This window comes from Lepidothrix coronata, unplaced genomic scaffold, assembly GCF_001604755.1.
Source record: "Lepidothrix coronata isolate B3197 unplaced genomic scaffold, Lepidothrix_coronata-1.0 Scaffold61, whole genome shotgun sequence".
NCBI classification, from domain to species: Eukaryota; Metazoa; Chordata; class Aves; order Passeriformes; family Pipridae; genus Lepidothrix; species Lepidothrix coronata.
This window is the reverse complement of record NW_016690241.1, coordinates 4,705,184-4,722,309: the sequence shown is the minus strand read 5'-3', so window position 1 is coordinate 4,722,309 and position 17,126 is coordinate 4,705,184. Positions and strand designations below refer to the sequence as shown.

The 17,126-nt window shown below is 41.7% G+C and overlaps 1 protein-coding gene across 3 annotated transcripts in view; it reads right to left on the bottom strand.

Moving 5' to 3' along the window:
* GPR137B (G protein-coupled receptor 137B) overlaps positions 1 to 17,126 on the bottom strand; it is a 28,758-nt gene extending 11,632 nt beyond the window's left edge. The window contains exons 1-4 of one of the 3 annotated variants that reach the window (XM_017817533.1): positions 17,016 to 17,126; positions 16,461 to 16,543; positions 14,216 to 14,662; positions 5,598 to 5,647 (exon numbers count right to left, since the gene is read on the bottom strand). In XM_017817533.1, the coding sequence (XP_017673022.1) occupies positions 5,598 to 5,647; positions 14,216 to 14,584 (419 nt within the window). In that variant the 5' untranslated portion in view covers positions 14,585 to 14,662; positions 16,461 to 16,543; positions 17,016 to 17,126. Of the gene's footprint in view, positions 1 to 5,597; positions 5,648 to 14,215; positions 14,739 to 16,460; positions 16,544 to 17,015 lie in introns of those variants that run through there. The other 2 variants (XM_017817535.1, XM_017817534.1) reach the window with 2 other exon arrangements.

Here is a 17,126-nt window from a genome sequence, read left to right as displayed (position 1 = left end):
GACTGTTTGCAGCAGAAATACAACAGCACTGTTCTTAAAAACTGCTTTAAATACACATGTAATTAGAGCGTGTACTTTATACACAGCATAAGCCATCTGGATACTCACTGCCAGGAGAAACCTTTCAAAAGGTTTAATTACATGGAATGGACTGTTTTTGACCATGGATTGGATTTACTACATCACTGCTGCCATGAGAAGCATCACTGACTGCTGATGTTTGCCATCAGATTTCATATTAAATTAGGGAAGTGTCTGACAGCAGGAAAAATCTCTGAGTTACTGGTTTCATAGCATCTCTCTCTGCCCTCCCTTTTCCTAAATAATTTGGTCACAGTCAACTTCTTGAAAGAGACATCAATGAATTTAACTATGCATATTGACTCTGGGTTGGCATTTTGCCATCACTACCTAAAGAAAGGTTCATTTCCACAACCATAGAAGTAGAGCTGGAACAGAAACATGACAAACATAAGCCCAGGAGTTGGACTGGTTTTCTCCATCTGTTTTTTTTTCCCATCTACCCAGCATTGATACCTGGCAATATGAGTATACCACATACTCCAGGAAAGCTGCTTCTAATTCCTCTTTACTCCTACACAGGCTGGGGAGCTTTGCACTTAAGGAAAACAAACAAAAAAAAAAGGCATGTTTCCATCTCAGGTATTTGCTGACTTCATTATCATTGCTGACCAAGGCAATTTCTCATAAAGTTCATAATCTGCAGTCACTGAACAAGAGATTTTGGCCACAGTTTTTCATGCCTGCTGGGAACTTGGAATTTGGCTGACAGCAAACATACAGATTGTCCCTGAGGAATCCAGTTCTGATTGTTTAAAAATACTTTATCCAGTGGGCATCTTTTTCTTTCACACATTCATATTCTTTTCATTTATAATCACTAGTGGGCTTCCACAGGGCTCCGTCTTAGGCCCTGTGCTCTTCAACGTCTTGCTAAATGACTTGGATGCAGGACTGGAGATGATACTAAGCAAGGTTGCAGATGACACAAAACTCGGAGGGGCTGTTGACTCCCTCAAAGGCAGGAAGGTCCTGCAGAGAGACCTTGAGACTGGGCAATCACCAACCAAATGAAGTTCAACAAGGGAAAGTGCTGGATTCTGCACCTGGGAAGGGACAACCCTGGTCATACAGACAGAGTAGGGAATGAGATGCTGGAAAGCAGTGCCACAGAAAGGGAGCTGGGGATCCTGGTAGATGGCAAGTGGAATATGAGTCAGCAGTGCCCTGGTGTCCAGGGGGGCATCAGGCAAAGCACCACCAGCCAGTTGAGGGAGGGGATTGTCACACTCTGCTCTGCACTGGGGCAGCCTCACCTTGAATATTTTGTGCAGTTTTGGGCACTGCAATATAAGAAAGATATTAAGCTATTAGAGACTGCCCAAAGAAGGACGACGAAGATGGTGAAGGGCCTTGGGGGGAAGCCGTATGAGGAGTGGCTGAGGTCACTTGGTCTGTTCAGCCAAAAAGAAGAGGAGACTGAGGGGAGACCTCATTGCAGTCTGCAACTTCCGTGTGAGGGGAAGCAAAGAGGCAGGCACTGATCTCTTCTCTGTGGTGACTTGTGACAGGACCCAAGGGAATGGCCTGAAATTGTGCTAGGAGAGGTTTAGGTTGGATATTGGGCACTGGAACAGGCTCCCCAGAGACGTGGTTACAGCATCAAGCCTGACAGATTTCAAGAAGCGTTTGGATGATACTCTCAGGAACATGGTGTGACTCAGCGATGGTCCTGTGCAAGGCTAAGGGTTGCACTTGGTGATCCTTTGGATCCCTTCCAACTCAGCATATTCTGTGATTCTGTGATTCTTTTGGTTTAGCATCAATGCAGCTACAAAGCTGAAGCATAGCTGGATTCTCTTCAGAGTGCAAGAAAGGAGGGTGTATATCTTTGAGACCTTTTAAATGTCTAACAGAGGGAACTGAAAGCCCAAAAGCCACTGCCTGTGAATCAATGCCCTTCTTTATGGTTATATCTGGCAGTGAGCAAGGATGATGTTTTTTCCTTGCCAGGAACGGAAATTCCCTCTCGGGGGAAGATTGTGCTCATTCTTAACTTTCCAGGGCAGGGTTCTGTTTTTAGGATAAGCAGCAGGAGAATGTAGTTTTTCAAACCTCATAGTCTAATGCTGGAAGCATTGCATTCCTGAAGCTCCTCTCTTACACGGCTTCCTCCAGACAATGTAGTTCCCAGTTGTAATGGTGGTACATTTACAGCTTTTATTAGTGTCTCAAAGTCTTTAAATAGTGGTCAAGTATCTTCCTTTCCCTTTCAAAGGTTATTTAACAGTCTCATCTCTTCTCCCCTGATGGGAATTTGGGCTTATGAGGAAAGGTACACTCTTACATGCTGCCTTGCTTGTGCAACAGTAAGTACATGCTCTCTTTTTGCTCATCGTAGTCAGAAGGACCTCCTGCTGCAGCACAGTCTGCATGCCTGCATGTAGCATCAAGCTGGTTTGCAACTATCAAGGGCTTAGAGGTTTCCAAGCCAGGCTCCTCCTTGACAGAGTTTAGTAAAAACTAAAGCACTGTCATGCTCTCTTGTCCACACACTCCTGTACGTGCCAGGGTGAGCTCTCCTGGCCAGTCACTTGTGCAGCTCTTCACATAATGATCTCCCAGCCCCCTTATTAACATGATGTGTCGGGGAAACGGCTGCTTGATTTGACAATAGAAGTATTGTTGCTGAACTTATGAATAAGCACTGATGGAGATGCAGGGTGTCTCAGGGCAGCTTTAGGGTCTCAGCAGCTGCAGATTAAAGGCAGAAAGTATCTTTACAGCTCAACTACAAGGGCACCTACAAGGCATTAAGAAGCATAGGCAGTTTTTTAGAAAACAGAAAAGTGGGACAGGAGAGGTGCTTCCAAATTGCACCAGCAAAAATGCAAGCGAAAGTTCAAAAGCCTATTGTGCCTAATCACCACTTTGGGAATAGTCCCTTTAAAGGAGCTGTGTGTAATCCGGTTTGAATGGGGAAGGCATGTGCCAGAGTGTTCTCTTCTTTCTATGGCAGGCTGGAGGCACCCATAAGTTTTTCTTTGAGCTTAAAATCAAACCTCAGATAAATGCAGTGAGATTTCCCTTGTTTAACAGGAAAATCTGTTTGCAACTACTACATTTTGTATGTGGTTTCCTCTAAAACCATGCAGTGTCTGAGGCTTGCACATGCACACATAGCACAGCAAACCTCATCCAAATCCAGTGACAGTAAGAAATACCCAAGCCCAGGGAGACATGCAGAGGTACTGTTTAAATATCAAGTTGAGCTGGCACAGGCTTTACCTTGAGCTCTTTTACTAACATCATGAAGGCTGTGATGAGTAAAGTTTGCTTAAAATTCTGGATTCCCGATAGAATTTTATCAATTTTTTTTTTGTATCTAAAATAATTCTGATTTCTGAGACCTGTGTCAATATACAGACCACAGTCCTACCTTGCAGTTGTCCCATTTGTGTTGCCATTATCTATTGCAAAATGCAAATACCAGGCAATAAAGTCTGATACTTATTAAAGAAAATGGGAGGGGGTGGGGGAAATCAGTGTAAATTCAGAAATGAAGAAAAATCAGATTCACTAAGTACAGACTACAGACCTGTCTGTAAGCCTCAGATCCTTCTATGATCCATCACCCATTTCTCCCTCCCAACCTGATCTAATGAAAGATGTCCCTGCCCAAAGGACAGGGGTTGGACTAGATGATCTTTAAAGGTCCCTTCCAACCCAAACCACTCTGTGAGTCAGTCATCTTTCACCAGCCTGTTACAATTAAGGTTCAGGACATCAGCTGTGGGTGCGCACGTCTTACATCACTTTGATTGTCCAGTATAAGATAGGAAGTGAGGTCAATTTTACTTATATGCTCTTTTAGACATTCATGCTGAGAGATCTAGATATTAAAACAAAATACAACTGAAAACCTTTACCAACAGAGATGAATAAGAAAGAAAAACTATACCATATCCTAGAATGATCTGTATTAGAAATGCAGTGGGCAAGAGTCAGGGTGGACGTGGAGCTATTGTGGGGAGGGTAGGCTGTGCATGAGTAATTCCAGTCACAATACATAATAAGTATTTAGGAATGAAAACACTCCAAGAGCTACATGCAGGGTGCTAATGTAGTCACTTCATAGGCATTGACTAAATATCACAAGCTCGCTTTGGCTCAAGAAAGACATTTTCAAGCAGCTTTCAGAAATAAAGCCTTGACACAAGTATAGGTAATGGATGAGGTTCAAAGCTTCTAGCTCTCACCTCTAAAGCCATCCAGGAACATGTCCACACAGTCCTATACCACCCTGACCTGCATCCCAGGTTTTGTGCAAAGCAATGCTCTGTTTCTCTTGCCTGTGTGCACCATCAGGGGCTGGCACACTTGCCCTGGGAGCTGGCTGGGACCTGTTCAGTGAGTGCTGTGCTTGTCTCCCAGCCCATACTCCTGGATTTCCTGCCCATAGAAACCAGAATGCAAAGATGTGATTCAGCCTAAAGTACACACTCGTGAGGCAGCCATCACACCCTGCATGTCCCTTGCCCTCACCAGACCAAGCACAGCCCACTCCAAGCCTGCTCTCACTTGTACTGCCATTATACCAGACATGGTTCCTGAAGTACTTGCTCTAGACAATTGCTCCTCCAGCTGTACCAAAACCAATTGGATGACAAACTTTCTAGGGCAAGGACAATGTTAATATTTGCCCTGTTGATACAGTACTTATGTTCTCCTAACAGTAAGCAAGTAACAAGTCAGATTTCAATTTCAAATTATTCTGTTTTCCTATCCTAAATGCATATTGTAAATTCTTCCTTTAGAATGGTGACAACCTCTCTCCGTCCCCTCTGCCTAAACAACATTGCCCAACTGAGGTTTTTAGTCATTGCCACAATAAACTTTAATTTACTGAGCTCTTCCTTAGCTTTCTGGACATTTGGTGTACTTTCAAGTACTTTCTGGGAGTTCCTCCCGCTCAACAAGATGTCAAACAAATCTCCCCACCTAAATGCAAAGCTACTATAAACTCAACTATATGGAGTCAGGGGAGGTTATCTGTAAGCTCCCAAACACACCATCAATTTGAATCCATTCTGTCTAGCTCTTTCCTTTCACAATCCTTCTATCATCTTCCCAAAACTTCTAAGTCTCTTATTACCACTGACCTCATGTGTTAAAACATACCCACTCCTACTCATTCCTGTCAAAGAAATACATCTTTTAAAAGAAATGCTTTTTTAAAAGAAATGCTTCTTTTACCAAAGCCCTGGATCTGAATTTACCTGGCAATACAAATGTTAAGAACCTGTAAACAAATCCCCAGGGTGGGTGTTTTCCACTTGCATTTGAAATATTTGCCTTTGAAATACATGACTATCTAAAACGGTCCTTGTGTTGGGAAAGGACACAGTCTTCCAAATGTCACAGGGAGAAGCTGACCTCAGAACCATCATTGTAAAACATTGGTATAGAAACATGAATAGCTGAGACATGAGTGTCACAAATTAGAAAAGTTGTATCATTTCTCAAAGAGCTTGGCTACTCTTCTATATCACATTAAATGTTCACATAGTTCTTACCTGTATTTCAGTAGCTCTGGGGAATATTTTGACTTCGCTTTGAAAATCACCTGCAAACCAAAAAAATATTGCATCAAACATAGTATATATGTCAGTAGAGAAAGATACTGTGATCCACAGAAATCGTGTCTCACAGGTCACAAGAAATGTAATGACAGGTTTCATTACACGACAGATTTGCATGGATTGCTTGCCCATGGCAGGTAAGCTTTAAGTAAAGTATTAAAACCATTCAGCAAGTGTTCATGATGTACTTGTGCACAAATAATCTACACTATTATTTTCACTTATTCTGTTTTAGGAATAAGGTCCTTTATACCAGTATTCACAAGAGGATCAATGCCAGTAAAATCCTAGAGGCAAATCATTATAGGCTCTTACATAACCTAGCAGTCCATGTCTCTCACATAGACCAACTCATACCAGGTCCGATGCTCTGTTTCCGTGTAGAGCCCATCATAGTACCCTGGCCTTAAATTAGATACATACATTTGTATCTATCTCGATTGCCAAAAAGATGCCACTGAGAACCAAACTCATTATTTCACTCCAAGGTATTATTTTGTTTCTGCTGACTGCCTCTTCACTATACAACAATATAGCGCTTTTACAGAGATAGACTGGGCCCAGCAGTTAGCCTGATGTAACAGAAAAGACAAAATACTGACATGTTTTCTGTAGCTAGGTAATGTCAGCCACAGGTGTTTAACCATCATCACAAATTAGACAAAAATATACTACCATATTTTATATCTTGTTTATTAAAAAATTACAGGAAAGCATCATCACTTTTTTTACAAGCTAACATGGTTTCCAAACAAACTCAGCTTGCAAATGTTCGTTTAAAACAACACCAAAGCACACTGATTGCTAGTATTACAAAACCCCCATGCTGTATGACTTATTCTGTGTTGTTTCCTAATCATTTTCTCCTCAAGTTATCCTGCCTTATCCATTTAACCTGGTTTTGCATGCCCTTTAGTAACATTTGCATAATATTTGCTATGATTATCATGCTTTCCCAAGGAAACAGGATTTACATGATCACAATGTATGTGTAGGCATGTGTCTGCCTGTCAATCTGTTTGTCTGTCCTTTACTAATCTTAAAATACTCTTGTCAGAGAATTGATGGGAAAATACTTGAAGTATCAAAGGCATGATCCTTTATCACCCTCCTAAAAATTAGTCACTCTAAAGAAAGAAGAAACTCTATAAATGCTTCTGATTTATGATCTCAGTGAGGAGAGCCCTGCATAATGATTCTACACACCACCCAATATGAGTCCACATAGTAAAATACTGTAAGAAACGCTCCAGTTATGGAAACAAAGTCAATCATGAGACATAGATCTGGAGAAAATCAGGCTCCACTTGTTCCAGTGCTCCTGGAACAACTTGTCATTTAACTTCTATTCACCATAAACAGCTGCCTTGACATGGAAATTTTTTTGTGACGCATCAGCCTGCTTAGCACTAGTTGAAGCAGCAAAGAACACTAAGCTTTTTAGCAGGCTGAGAAGAAAATTGAAAGCTTGGGGGAAAAAAATCTCTAAAAATATTCTGCAACCATTGATACTGTTTTCAAATAGATCTGGCAGTATCCCTTATGGAAGATTTTTGTGATTCATTCTCCAAATTCCTGGGTCATGGAATCTCACAGGAGTTCAGGAAGTTGTATGTAAGTATGTAAGTTCAGGAAGCCTTGTGAACATTCTGCATTTTTGCTGTGCATAAAGAGTAGCTGTCACTTTTAGAGAAGACATGGGGTTCAAAACACTTTCCACATACTTTTTGTACAAGACTTAATGCCTACCCTGCTTATTCTGGAAGAGACTGTGAGCAAGCAGGAGGGAACAGATCCCTGACCTCGATGAAACTAAACAAGTAAAACTTGTCTCTAGGGCCATTCCACAATCCTCACCTGCTGTGAGTAGCACTTACTCACATATGTTGTACCGTTAATTTTGACATCTTTCAGGAGTTGCACTGAACAGAAGAGTTCAGCGCCTCTGCAAAGAACTGCAAAAGACGAGCAATTTCCAGTGGGCAATGATTTGTTCTGAGTTCAAAAAACATAGAAAATTTCGAGTTCCTAAATACCATCTCCTGTGGTTCCCCAGAAATGATCCACTCATCCCTACAATGTCACAGAGCAGTCCTATCACATAAACCAATCCAAGACTACACTTCCCAGCAAAATCTCCATGGATAACTTAGCTAAAACTAAATACTACGACCCTGCTGCAGATTCAGCAGGATCTCCAGATTCAAGATCACCAAAACAGCTGATACTGTGATTCTATATTTGGTGGACCTGTCAACCATAAATGCTCTGAATTTTATCAGAGCAAAATGACCATTAAGAAAGAAAATAAACACTGTACCGAAAATGAATGTTGTATAGAATGAAAGCTACAATATGGACAGTTCTGACCAATTCACTGCTAGGCAGAAACACTGGCAGCCAACTTCTGCCACCTTTGCTTAAACACTGATGAGGCCTTAGTTCATGAGTAGCCTTGCTAGAAGCAATGTGATTGTCAGAAATTAAAGGGCTGTTCAGTGGGAGTAAGGATGTCAGAAGCTGATCTCAATATACCTTACATGCGTAGGTGCAGCTTTTTGCTTTTAACAGGCATTTAGCTCAAGAGACTGGTTGCTCAATGGCCCCTCCCCACAGCAGTGTTGAGAAAGCTTCTAGTCAATATCTGAGTCATATAAGCAAGTCTTCCAGCAAACCAGAGCAAACCAGACTATTCCTAAGAATAGAATAAACAGCAAGCAGAAGGCAGGCTCTTCTAAAGCAATCTTTCAGAGAGCCCGAAGATGAACAGTAACATGGAAAACTCAGTGAAAATCCTTGCTAATTTTCTAATGTCTAAAGGGCTACTTTTTCTTCTTAGAAGTATTTCCCCCTTTGCTTGTTTTTTGAAGGGGAAATATCCTGTTTTGACTCCTTGTTTCTGCCAAAGGATTGGAAACCTCAAACGAGATTCTCACACTCCCTCCTCCACTCCCCTGAGGTATATGTCTGGCATAGAAAACTGCAGCAGTTCAAAAGGAGTCCAAAAAGCTCTTCATACAGCCAGGGAAAATTCCCATTGCAGGAACTGATGTAAACAGCTGACCTCAAAGGCATTTTGCCAGGCCCCAGCAGTGGGGATGGCATGGGAGCCCATCAGCAGCTCGATTGCAGAGAGCTCTGCAGAGCTGCTGGGCAGAAGAATAAGCGGACAGGGTCAGGTTGTTTTAGCTGATGGGGGTTCCAGCTATGGTTATGAACGTCAATCAGGAGCCACTTTGGCCCTACAAGTATCAATGAAACCGGTGTCAAAGCCAAGTCAGATATTCCCAAAAGAAAAAGAAAATCTCCCTGAAGAAATTTTAGGTCCATGCTCTGATTTAGTGGAAGTGATGCTGGCACAAACCTCTACAGTACCTCCAGTACTAGCTGATCAAGTCACACTCACAGGAACCACAGCTCAGCTTACCAAAAAGCCTCAGGTAGGTGACAAGCACTTGCATATGTCTCAAGCTGGCCCTCTGCACAGGAATGAAGTTCAGCTTTATTCACCAGTTCTCATTTCAAAAACCCTATAAGAAGCATAGCATGTACTTTTCCTTCCCAGTTACTTTCAACATGGTTCCTCTCTTCCTCTTTCATGGGCCATGCAAACTTCTCTTTGAACCTTGAAAATCTGCTACAACCTCATGCAGGCCCAGAGCCCCTCATCAACAACACATGTACCTTTCTCCTGCTCTGTATCTTCCAGGCCAAGGCCCACCTTCCCCTTTCTCTCTTTCTCCCATATTCATTCTTTCATTTGGTTCAGATTTCCCAAAATAGGCAAGTTTTCTCTCTGCTCTCTAAACTCTGCACAGTTTGTAAGGCCTACAGACATGGGCAACATGACTCACTACCACATTCGCTCTTCCGTAAGTTGGTAAAAATAGTCCTAAAAGGACAGGGATGATTGTGGGGCTGACAGCCACAGTAAATTTTCATGTATAGCTTTCCTATCAAATTATTTTCCAAGTCAAATGATCTCATTCTTCATGTCAGATGCTGACAGCCAGCCAATCTGCAGTTGCAATTTTTTCTTCTGTAGATACAATAATAAGGACAACATTTTAAAGCAAATATATTTGCTGATGCTTTACCATGCGTAGTTAGACTCCTGTGTAGTTCTATGTACATCTAAAGCATGCTTTAAATTAATAATAAGCTTTATAATACATGGTTTATTCATTTCTACTAAAAAAAAATAAATATTTCTCTAAATAAAAAGGCCTCTCTGTTCTCTCACTGGTGAGAACTTTTGAAATGCTATCCTCAGTAATTAGAGTATGAGAAGTTCCCTTAATTTTCCTCCCAGAGCTAACATGTACCCCAGTTCCACTGAGATACATGTAAACTCTCCGAAAGCCTTGTGCTGTTTCTACCCCACCCTGCCAGGCAGTTTTGGCATGGCCAGCTCCCCTCTGAACTGTCTTATTCTGTACAATTTATCTTGATTTGAAAGTCCCTGATTTTATCAGCTCTGCCTGGAAGGCAGGGTAAGCTTCTCAATGTGGGTGCCAGAGAAAAGGGAAGATGGTTAGGGAGGAGGAAGGAGGGGTAAAATCTGCCTACCAACCCTTCTCCACCCATACAGTCTCTCACCTCTTTAGCTCAGCACTACTTTCTCTAGGTCCTGGAGAAGTTCCCAACCCAATGATAAAATCTACAGTCCAGCAAACTGTTCGCTGTGCCTGGCCACAGCAGAGGTCTGGGATTTTCAGTGTCCTCTATAGCTCACGGTCTTTGGCCGTGACCTTGTTCTTTGACCTCCATCCTAGCCTCCCTCCTGCTTCATTTGTATTGTGTTCCCCAGGGAAATGCGAAGTCTGAGCAAACAGGACAAAGTGAAGCAAGTCCTTCTGCCCACCGCTCACATGCACCAAAAAAAGCAACTAATTTTGTTTCCCAGAGCCTCTTTACTCTTTTGCCCACAACACTAACTGTAAAGTCTGAGGACTCAACTCTGTCTCCCCTTGTCAGGGGCAGGGAAGATAAACGAAAGAGTCCTAGGATCCTCACTGTCTTTTCCACTTTAAAATGAAAAATATGTTATCAAGCAGCAAAATAAACCCATGGAAGCTGCATGTGTAAGGCAAATATATCTATGGGATTTTTGGTCTCTCTAGGTGGAAATTCACACTTCAACTCCTTATCTGATGGATCAGGATCACGGAGCTGCTGTAGCTTGATACAGTACAGTCACTTGCTGTTGTCGTGCTATTGTTTTACAAAAGTGCCACTGGATCTCATCTTCAGTTGAGATTTACTTTAATGATTTTCAAGTAGACAGAGGGTCTACCCCCTTGAGAAGATAGGTCACATTATTATTTTTTCTTTAGAAGAGAATGAATACAGACACAGGATTAATAGATTCTAATATATTCAGTTATTTCATTAGAAATCACATTAATTTTCTCCAGTATGGGATTTCTGAGAGGAGCTAATATTATATCTGCAGCACCTTTTCTATTCTGCCTTAAGCAGGGCATTAAAACTGTAGCAAAAGACCCTGAACTTGGCTCTTAATCCAAAGATCCCTTGTTCTGGGTTAAATCTATTTTGATTCTAACTTCCCTTTTGCCCACAGGTCCCCTGCTTTAGCAACCTGCCTCAACACATTGCAGCTTCTTCTGCTGCAATTGCTGATGCTCAAGTCTGGGAACAAAACTCTGCTGTGCTGATGTCATCAGGGCTTATTTGTCTTGCTACACATAAAACACAGTTAAAATTTCCCTATTGCTTTGGAATACCTATTAAAAAAGAGAATAGTTGTGGCTAACTTTCTGTCAAGTTCAAAGGTGCTTATTATTCTGAAAAATACCCTCAGGCACTTCCAAATGAGGGTTTTTGTTTGGCCAGGAGGATTTGCAGTATTTTTTAATAACTTTTTTCCTTCTCACATCTATGTTTGAAAGTTTCCCTAGCAGTGCCACATATAGAAATGGTGGGTGCTGTACAGTAGATAATAAATACCTGCAAATTCCAGAGACCCATGGGGTGTCTTCCAGTCCTCTATCCCTATCCTATACACAGTTCACTTCTTTCCCTCTAGTTAAGCACCAGTGAAATAGCAAGGTTTTCATGCAAGGAGACACAGCTGCAGACCCTTCTTGCCTGCCTTCTAGAGACTAAAAGGACAAAAGTTGTTTCTGAACAGGTCTGTGAAGTTATAAGCCATTACTGAAAACAAAATTTACTCTCCCCACCCCTTTGACACTAGTTCTTGCTTGCCTACTGTGGAAAGCTAGATGCACATTAAATACAAGATGCTGAATTTCAAGCCAAACCACCTTTTAATGGTTAGAAGTAAAGAATTAATAGCAGTGAATTAAAAATATGTGCACTTATTCCGTGTCATATTATATTTTTACAACGACTGTACTTGTATTTCTTAAAGCTTTGTTTCATCTGGGGAGATATTTGAGACGAGATTTCACTGACAGCAAGCAGCTCTAGAGCAAACAACAATACTAATCTTATGCCTATCTATACTAGTCCACAGTATTTAAAGATTATGATGCACATCACAAACTCTGAACGTGACTTGCAAATATTGTTTCAAAAGACTCACAACAGCCTTCAAGATAGGTAACTATTACACTCTTTTGCAGAGGGGCTTAGAAGAAGATCATGAGGACTCAGGCTGACAAAGCAGGAATTGTCTCAAAGGCAGAACATTTGCCTAAGCATTTTTTCTGTTTCCAACCACCGACTTGTGCTTCCTGAATACTATCAGACAGCAATGTTAAAAATAAGTTGAAAGAACATATGTGTGCATTCTGTGTGCTCTCTTTTTAGATCTTCCTCAGACGAAATGAATGTTACCCACAACACTAAGCCTCCTGAGTGCTGACACTCTAATGAGAGACTGCTGTGTCTCTCTGTGCTCACACCGGTCTCGGCTTCTCTTGGCCAAGAGCCAGGATGCTGCATTCTGCCTGCAGACTTCCATGGCAGCCCTTCAAGTGTGTCTGAGGGAAGGATCTGATTTAAGGCTACGACTTAATCCCAGCACTACGATGGAGATGGACTGTGTGATGATGGACATTTGGCCCTGGGAAACTGTGCAGTTATCAAAGCAAAGGTCACCACATGCCTGAGCTGGATTTGAGTAGCATGTAGATGAAAGGTTTCTGTAATCCCTTAATGTATCTCAAGTCTCAGGGAGTGGAACAGGGTGAGTTAACAGGTGTTTCAGACACTGAATCCAGAATACTAAACCTAAGCTCAAAACTGTGTATGTGGTTCTAAGTATTTAATACCCTCTACAACTCAAGTGGTCTTCTTACAGCTGTCATGCTTACATTGTTGCTTTTTCAGGTCTGGGATGGCAGGTCTTACAAGCAGCTCATCTCTCCAGACAGGCTGTTCAGAATTGATAGGCCTGTCATCACCACAGAGCACTGTTAAACACCATGGGGACTAAAGAAGCATCCAGACCCAGGTACCAAGCTGGTTCCAAGTGGGGCACACAGCAACTCCCAGAGCATCTGAGCACTGCCTGGTGTGCTCCAGGGCTGGCTGATGCTCTCCTGACCAACTGCTTCTGCACTGAGAAAGTGGACTTTGACAAAGGTCATCTGGGTGCAGGCTCGGCATCCTGCTCCAGGCACTATAGTGGGATTGAGGAGATAGAGAACCCAGTCTCTGCCCTCCTGCAAGCTTCCTGTGCAATCTTAGGCAAGCCCAACAGTTTTTCTTTGCCTCAGCATGTCAATATCCCACCCTGCAGCCCAGTGCAAGATATCCAAATTCACCATAAATATTTCCAAGCAATGCTAACTGCAGCAACCTGGAGCACTGTGCAGCCTAATTCATCTGGCTCCTTAGCTGTCAGTGGCACAGATAAACTCTCAGGAGCTATTTCTGAAATGATGATACTATATCCCTTTACCTCACTGTACAGTTAATTTACCTTTATATCAGAGAGTCCTTGAAATAGAGGGTGTATCTCCGTACAGCACTTAGCACTTAGTGGGGTCCAGATTCAAATCTGTTTGTAATACTGATAATTACAGAAATTTGGGTCTGCAGTAAGACTTGATCAACAGTTTTAATTGTGATACACATAGAGATCTCACTCAGAAACCTGCTAGCTAACTTAACTAAAACTAGGATGTGGAGGGGGGTTGCTGGCAAAATTAGAAATTGCAATTCTGACTGCACACAGACATCAAGTCTGGTAAGCCAGGAGGTTTATAAAGTCTAATGATAACAACAACAAAAATAAAGCATAATAATAGAACGGCATTTTGGGTGTCCAGCTTTCAAGCTCTTCTATACATTTTTTCCTAAACCTTTAAATTAAATGACACCCATTTTATAGACAGTAGATATATTAATTGCCATTCCTGCAATGATCACTTCAGGCTTCAGTTTCATTGTAACATTGATCACTTGCAAATAGATCAAAAGTTAAAATAAACTACTAAACAACCGAAATATGCTTTTTGCATTGCCAAGGTAGATTTGTAAATTACATTCTTCTCATGATTCTTACAAAATACTGCTTTACCATTCTGTCAGATTTAATCAATCAAATATCTGTTGCTTACCTGTGTGAAGTAAAGATTCATCAGGGTCAGGGTGAAAAACTGGAGGCAGACTGGGAAGCAATAGAGAAGCCAGAAGATGAAGGGGCTGAGAGAATTTGCTGTAACAAAGTCTTTGAAGTAAAATGAAAAGAGTACTGTCCTAAGAGAGGCCCAAAACAAGCACAGAAACAGAAAGACAGTTTGGTAACTGAACCTCTTGTGCCTGTAGTGAAGGACCAGCCAGAGCTGAACGTAGATGAACACAAAAAGCAGTGAATAAAAAACAGTATATACAATGGTCAGGCCCAGCTTCACATACGGAGGGACAGCTGGCGTCAGGGTCGGCGGAAGGGTGTCATTTTTCAGTGGGTCCCACTCTGGGGCCTCCATTTGATATCAGGAATCGTCAGAATTATTTATTAAGTTTGGCTGCCGCTGTTGCCTCCTCCTCCTTCTCCTTTCATCTTCCTACAGCATAGGAATCAAGAAAATGAAAGAAAACAAGCTGCACTTCCTCTTTGGCAGCTCACTGTGGGCTGGTAGCACATGATCACAATTCAGAATGATTCATTAGGACTGCCTTTGTCAGCAATTGGCAGGGAACAGCTCAGAAAGCTGCTCTTTGCTGATGTCTCTGCACAAATCTTTACCATCCTTAAGAAACAAAGAAATCCACTGGCCCCTGAATAGCTTAGTGGTGATTTTTTTCAAAGGAAAATTATCTGGATTTTAAATCAGTTAAGTAATGTTCTATTTTCTACAAGAAGCAAGTACCTGACATTTTCCCAGTGGCAGCCACACTGTATCTTTGTAGTATTTTTTTTGTCTTGTCTTCTGTTTAACAAGTACTTCATTTAGCTGCATTTTGTTAGAAATCATTTTAAGCACCTTCAAGTGTTCATGAAATTCAATCTGCTGTAGTAAGCTGTAACAATTCAGCTCAGCATTGCAGAAAGCTTTGTGTTTATAAAGAAATACACAATTTGCATACAAATCTAACACATTCTGTTTCTTCTTTTTCTTGTAACATAAGACATTTCATTGGAATGGGAGAAAAGGCACATCAGGGCTTCCAAACATAGCATATACAGGAACAAATAAACCCTCCTTAATACCCAAATTCACCAAAGCATATGTGCAGCTACAGGTTCTTTTCTTCTTGGTTGTTATTTGTGCCATCTCGGTGGAAACAGCTGACCAGACACACCTTCTCACAAGAGTGCAGATGTGCCCTTGGGATGAAATCTATAAATTAATAGGTGCTATGACAGGTTGATGGGTTTGACTCACGGGGGTGAGAACTGAGAACTGAAACTGAGTGGTTTAGACATTCATAGCGTGGTTAAAATACTTCATATCTCTCTAGGTCATGTATAGTGTCATATACCATAAAACAACAAGGTTTTAAAAGATACCTTGGTATCATGGCTGGAGCACAGCCATGTTTTGCTCTATCATTTACAGTAAGCTGATTACAAGAAGTGGTTAGGGTGCAGGACTCTCACCGCTGCGACCCGGGTTCGATTCCCGGCCCCCCGGGCAGATGGAGCTCGTTAGCCCTGTGTGGCAATCCATCTAAGAGAAGGTCACTCTAAACAAACCTACATTCTGAGACCCTCACTGCCACTGTCCAAGCGTGCTTGGCCCCGGCAGATGAACCTCAGGATTAAAGGGTGGGCTCAGTTCAGCGCAAGCTGTGTCTCACCTAAAAAATCCACTGCGCAGGCTCGAAGGGTTAATGACCCTTCCCAAATCTTCGCTCGCGAAGACTGGCCATTATTATTACTCAGAACAACCCCCAGGGAGGACCCCACATTTCTGGTGAACGGTGAAAAAAGATTCCTTTAGTGAAAGAGTCCATGAAGTGAAATAACACATTGTACATGGTATGCAGAAACAGAGTATCAACTAAAATAATTATTTCCATCTTAATGCCTTGCACCATAAGGAGTTCAGAAGCACTATTTTGTTGAAAAAGACAATTACTATAATTGTGCTTATTAATATAAATAAGCAGATATACGTTCCAATAATTATTTAAAAATATCTCTAAGTGAACCCCATTCTGCCCTAAAAATACCCACACTGAACCCTTAAAACTATGTTCCAAAATTCATGGTTAGGTGCTGAAACATAAGCAGTTTGATTTTTCAAGGTGCTAAGCAAACTCAGGTCCCACTGACTGCAAAGGGATTTGTGGGTTCTCAGTGCTTCTGTAAATCAGGTCACTGATTAAGGTGTCTAGATATGATTTTAAGACCCTTACCAGGTGCAGTCAGCTTTGGAAATCCTGGATAAACAGCTTACAGAAGCAGAGCGATACACAGCACTGGGCAACTGTGGATTTGACTACATAGAGAAATATACAGAATGCAGAGTGAATATGGGAAAGAGGAGAGAGGATAAGAAATGTCCAAACACTAAAACCCATGTACATGTAGAGAGGTATGCTATAGCTTGTACAGAAGGAGGATTTTATGGCTTCAGCATAAATAAACTTGGACTTAGTTTTAAATTAGCACCTGCTCCTAGACCCTGTGTATTTCCCAGAATGACAAGAACAAAAAAAAGTAAAATTTACTTTATACTAGGGTAGAACATGGAAAACCGAGCAGTTACTGAAGCAAGTTTGTCAAAGAAGCTGTCTGTGTTCAGGCCATAATATTCATTAGGCAAAGGTGAGGAAGATAAAGGGCCTGAACAGGAGTTTAGACAATATGCATAACAAATAGAATAGATACAACAAGTTATATTGTAGTACATACTACAGAAGGCTCCATCTCCCAGATCAGGAAAACATCTCCCCTATATTGATACATACTTTCTTCTAGCAGACAAGGAAAACATCTTCCTAGCCTTCCTCGGTTCCACTGGTAGGCCAGCCTTGTGTATCCCTCAGCCTTCACAAGCCCAGTGCACACATGCACTATCT